Below are 3,770 nucleotides of genomic sequence, written 5' to 3'. Positions count from 1 at the left end.
GGCTGCGCGCTCCATCTCGCCCGCCCAGCTCTTCCCAATGGAGGCCAGGCGGAGGGTGGGGCCTGGGGTCTGTAGACCGACCCCGGGGTTCCTGGGCCTGGGGGCGGGGATCCCTGTACCGGGCTCCTCTCGCTGCGAAGCTGGCCCTGCCAGATGACACTCGGGCACCTTGGGTGTCAGGCCAGGGACATCTCTGATGCTGGGGCTCCCCCCGCTAGCCCCAGTGTCAGGGGCCGCCGGGCTATCGCCTCGGGGTTCTGCAGAGAAAACCTGAAGCCCAGCTGGGCCTTCACTTTCCTCCAGGTCACCGTGTCCTGCTACTCCAACTCCGTGGGACTTTGGAATGCGCCTTTTGGGCATTTAATTTGTATCCAAGTGCTTCTCAAGTTACTTCTTTGCTACCACTGTGTTCTTTGGATAGAGGGGACGGGAGGTGGTAGGGGCTGGGTGGGGTGGACACCAGGGACTCCTGCTGCTCCTGCTGGGCGCCCAGCCCTGGGTACAGGAGCAGGTGGGGACCAGCAGAGGCGGGGCAGAGCAGGAGCCCACACCTGAAGGCTGTAGACTCCGGCTGAGGCTCTGCGTTGATCTTCTACACCGTGGGAGGACCAGAAGGGAGGCGAGGTGTCCAGACCTTTGCTGTGGAGCTGGGGGTGCTGTGGCATGGGGAGATTGACAGGGACCTCTCTAGGTCCAGATTCCAATCCATGGTGGCAACCCCGTCCCCCACCACTGCAGATGGGGCACAAACCCAGCTGTCATAGGAGGTGCTCACCTTCTGCATGGCATCCGCAGGAATGCCAGCCTTGCCAGCCTGGTCTCTGCTTCTCCAGGCTCAAGGCTGGCTGCTATTCCATTCACCCCATCCCCCTTCCCTCAGGCCAGAAGCATCACCCACAGCCCCAGACCCCTGCACACCAGCCTCCTCACCCAGTTCACCCTCAGATGTTCAACTCCACATGGCCAAAACCGAGACCAGTCTCACTGCAAGCTCATCCACCCGCCCAGCTGCTCAAGCTGAAATCCACAGTTGCCCTGGACCACTTCCCCTACCCCCGCACCAGCTCACCTCAAACCTCATCAGTCCATCTGCTCCAGCCTCTGCTCACAACCTGCACAGCCACCACCCAGTCTGGGCACCATACCTCTCTGGGCCACCACCATGGTCCCCAGCCAGTCTTCAGCTCCCACCCTGACTCCAGTGGGCTGCCAGAGGGATCCTTGAAAAATGCCCTGGCACTGCTCACTCAGAACGCTGAAAGGCATCCCTGTTTTGCTCCTGGTCAGGGTCCCATGCTCAAAGCAGTCACTTACAGACGCCGTGGAGCCTCATCTCCTGTGATAGCCACCCTGATTCTGTCCCAGGCCCACCAGCTGCCTCCCTACTCCCTGATTATCATGTGCACATTCCTGTCCCAGAGCCTTTGCACTGGCGATGCCATCTGCTGCCTGGACGTCTTCCTGCTGGCCGGTCCCATTGTGTAGTAGCCTTAGATGTCTCCTCAGAGAGGTCCCTCGCTGGCCATCAGGCTCCTCACTCCCTATCATATCCCCTTCACCAAAGATTCCCATTCCCAGATGATGCCTGTCCCCTTGGAACACAGGCCCTGTGGAAATTCAGCCCCGTCTGCAAGTGCAGTGGCAGGGCAGCCGCCTTCTCCCTTTCCTGCCCACCCATGTTGCCTCTTGGGGTGTGGGAGGGGAAATGGGGCACTCCTGGGCCTCCAGGAGGTACAGAGAACGAGGGTGGGTTGCCCACCAGGTCCTGCCTAGCTCCTGACCCCTGGCCCCTGCCCCTCAGGACCTGCCTGCCTCGTCCCACTGAGCCTCAGGGCTATTACGAGCCCCCACCCCAAGTCTTCCATCTCTTGATGGTGTCAGGTTGGGGGGTCTCCATGTACAGATACTCTAGTTCACACTCGGCTTTCATAGGGTTGATGATTTTCCAAGGGGAAGGGCCCGTCGGGAAGCCGGGATCTGAGTCCCGGGTGGCACCTTGCAGGGTCTCACATGCTGTGTTGTGGCCACGGTTCCAGCCTGGAGCATGGAGCTGTGTGGGCACCCTGCTTCCTGACGATGACCGTCCTTCTGCAGGGGGTCCACTGGACGGGGCCCAAGCTACAACTTCACCCACCTGGATGGGTACCTGGACCTTCTCAGGGAGAACCAGCTCCTCCCAGGTGAGCTGTGGGCTCTGCCCTCCCAGCCCTCCTGCACCCTCTTGCCCTGCCTACCCTCTCCCTCACCCAGCCTCTCTGGGTCCTTGGATGTCCATTCAGGGCTGGCCTTGGTGCCGGAGCACGACCTGGCAGAGCATGGGTGTCGTGTGTGGTGGGCAGTGGGGCAGCCCTCCTGTGTTCCAGGGTTTGAGCTGATGGGCAGCGCCTCGGGCCACTTCACCAACTTTGAGGACAAGCAGCAGGTGTTTGAGTGGAAGGACTTGGTCTCCAGCCTGGCCAGGAGATACATCGGTGGGCGAGCACAGGCCCCTGGTGGGAGCGGGGTAGGGGGGGATGGGGCGGGGACAAGGGATACCTGCACCTTGATCGGTGCAGGCCCTTAGGCCCCAGGCTCGGGGGTACTCCTGGGCAGGCTGCACCCCTGTCACCTAGGCCACCGCCCAGGTCTTGGATCCCTTTGAGCCAGGGCTTCCTGATGTGGGGCAGGAGGTTGGCCTGTGTGGAGGTGGGGTTCATCTTAAGCCAGATGCCCTTCATCACTTTGCGCCCTCCCTCCGTGGGAGTCACTGAGGCGAGATTCACCTGTGCTGGGGGGACAGCAGGGCTCCTCTGCAGGTAGGTACGGACTGGCGCATGTTTCCAAATGGAACTTCGAGACGTGGAACGAGCCGGACCACCACGACTTTGACAACGTCTCCATGACCATGCAAGGTGTGCACCACTTCCTGGGATCTTGCCCGACTGAAAGCGGGCAGAGGAAGGCAGGAGCAGAGGCTAAGCCACTGGTCCCCAGGGCAGGTGTAGACGCAGCGCTCCCCCGATCCAGGCTTCCTGAACTACTACGATGCCTGCTCGGAGGGTCTGCGTGCGGCCAGCCCGGCCCTGCGGCTGGGAGGCCCTGGCGACTCCTTCCACACCCCACCGCGATCCCCGCTGAGCTGGGGCCTCCTGCGCCACTGCCACGACGGTACCAACTTCTTCACCGGGGAGGTGGGCGTGCGGCTGGACTACATCTCCCTCCACAGGAAGGTGCGCCCTACTCCTCCGCCCGTCCCGGGGTTCTGCGCCCTCAGCGGCGGTGCCCGGGGAGGCGTTGACCCTGGTGGTACTGAGGCGGCCACACCCGCAGGGTGCGCGCAGCTCCATCTCCATCCTGGAGCAGGAGAAGGCCGTCGCGCAGCAGATCCGGCAGCTCTTCCCCAAGTTTGCGGACACCCCCATTTACAACGACGAGGCGGACCCGCTGGTGGGCTGGTCCCTGCCCCAGCCGTGGAGGGCTGACGTGACCTATGCGGCCATGGTGGTGAAGGTGGGCCGGCCCAACGCCCTGCGCGCCCCCCAGCCACCTTCCTCCTGGGACAGGACAGGCGAGCTGTGGCCGTGCCTCGCGGTCCCAGCCGCCCTGGACATCCGCAGGTCATCGCCCAGCATCAGAACCTGCTACTGGCCAACACCAGCTCCACCATCCCCTACGCGCTCCTGAGCAACGACAACGCCTTCCTGAGCTACCACCCGCACCCCTTCGCGCAGCGCACGCTCACCGCGCGCTTCCAGGTCAACAACACCCGCCCGCCGCACGTGCAGCTGGTG

General features: G+C 63.2%; 1 protein-coding gene across 1 annotated transcript in view; it reads left to right on the top strand.

The window, feature by feature from the left end:
- The window catches only part of IDUA (iduronidase, alpha-L-), a 15,837-nt gene that overhangs the window by 10,050 nt on the left and 2,017 nt on the right, over positions 1-3,770 (top strand). The window contains exons 3-8 of the mRNA XM_011970925.1: positions 2,095-2,180; positions 2,364-2,471; positions 2,796-2,891; positions 3,007-3,209; positions 3,310-3,489; positions 3,597-3,767. Of these exons, the coding sequence (XP_011826315.1) occupies positions 2,095-2,180; positions 2,364-2,471; positions 2,796-2,891; positions 3,007-3,209; positions 3,310-3,489; positions 3,597-3,767 (844 nt within the window). The remainder of the gene's footprint in view (positions 1-2,094; positions 2,181-2,363; positions 2,472-2,795; positions 2,892-3,006; positions 3,210-3,309; positions 3,490-3,596; positions 3,768-3,770) is intronic.

Source organism: Mandrillus leucophaeus, unplaced genomic scaffold, assembly GCF_000951045.1.
Source record: "Mandrillus leucophaeus isolate KB7577 unplaced genomic scaffold, Mleu.le_1.0 Scaffold98, whole genome shotgun sequence".
Classification (NCBI taxonomy): Eukaryota; Metazoa; Chordata; class Mammalia; order Primates; family Cercopithecidae; genus Mandrillus; species Mandrillus leucophaeus.
The sequence above is the reverse complement of the archived record's forward strand: the minus strand, read 5'-3'. Positions and strand labels throughout refer to the sequence as shown.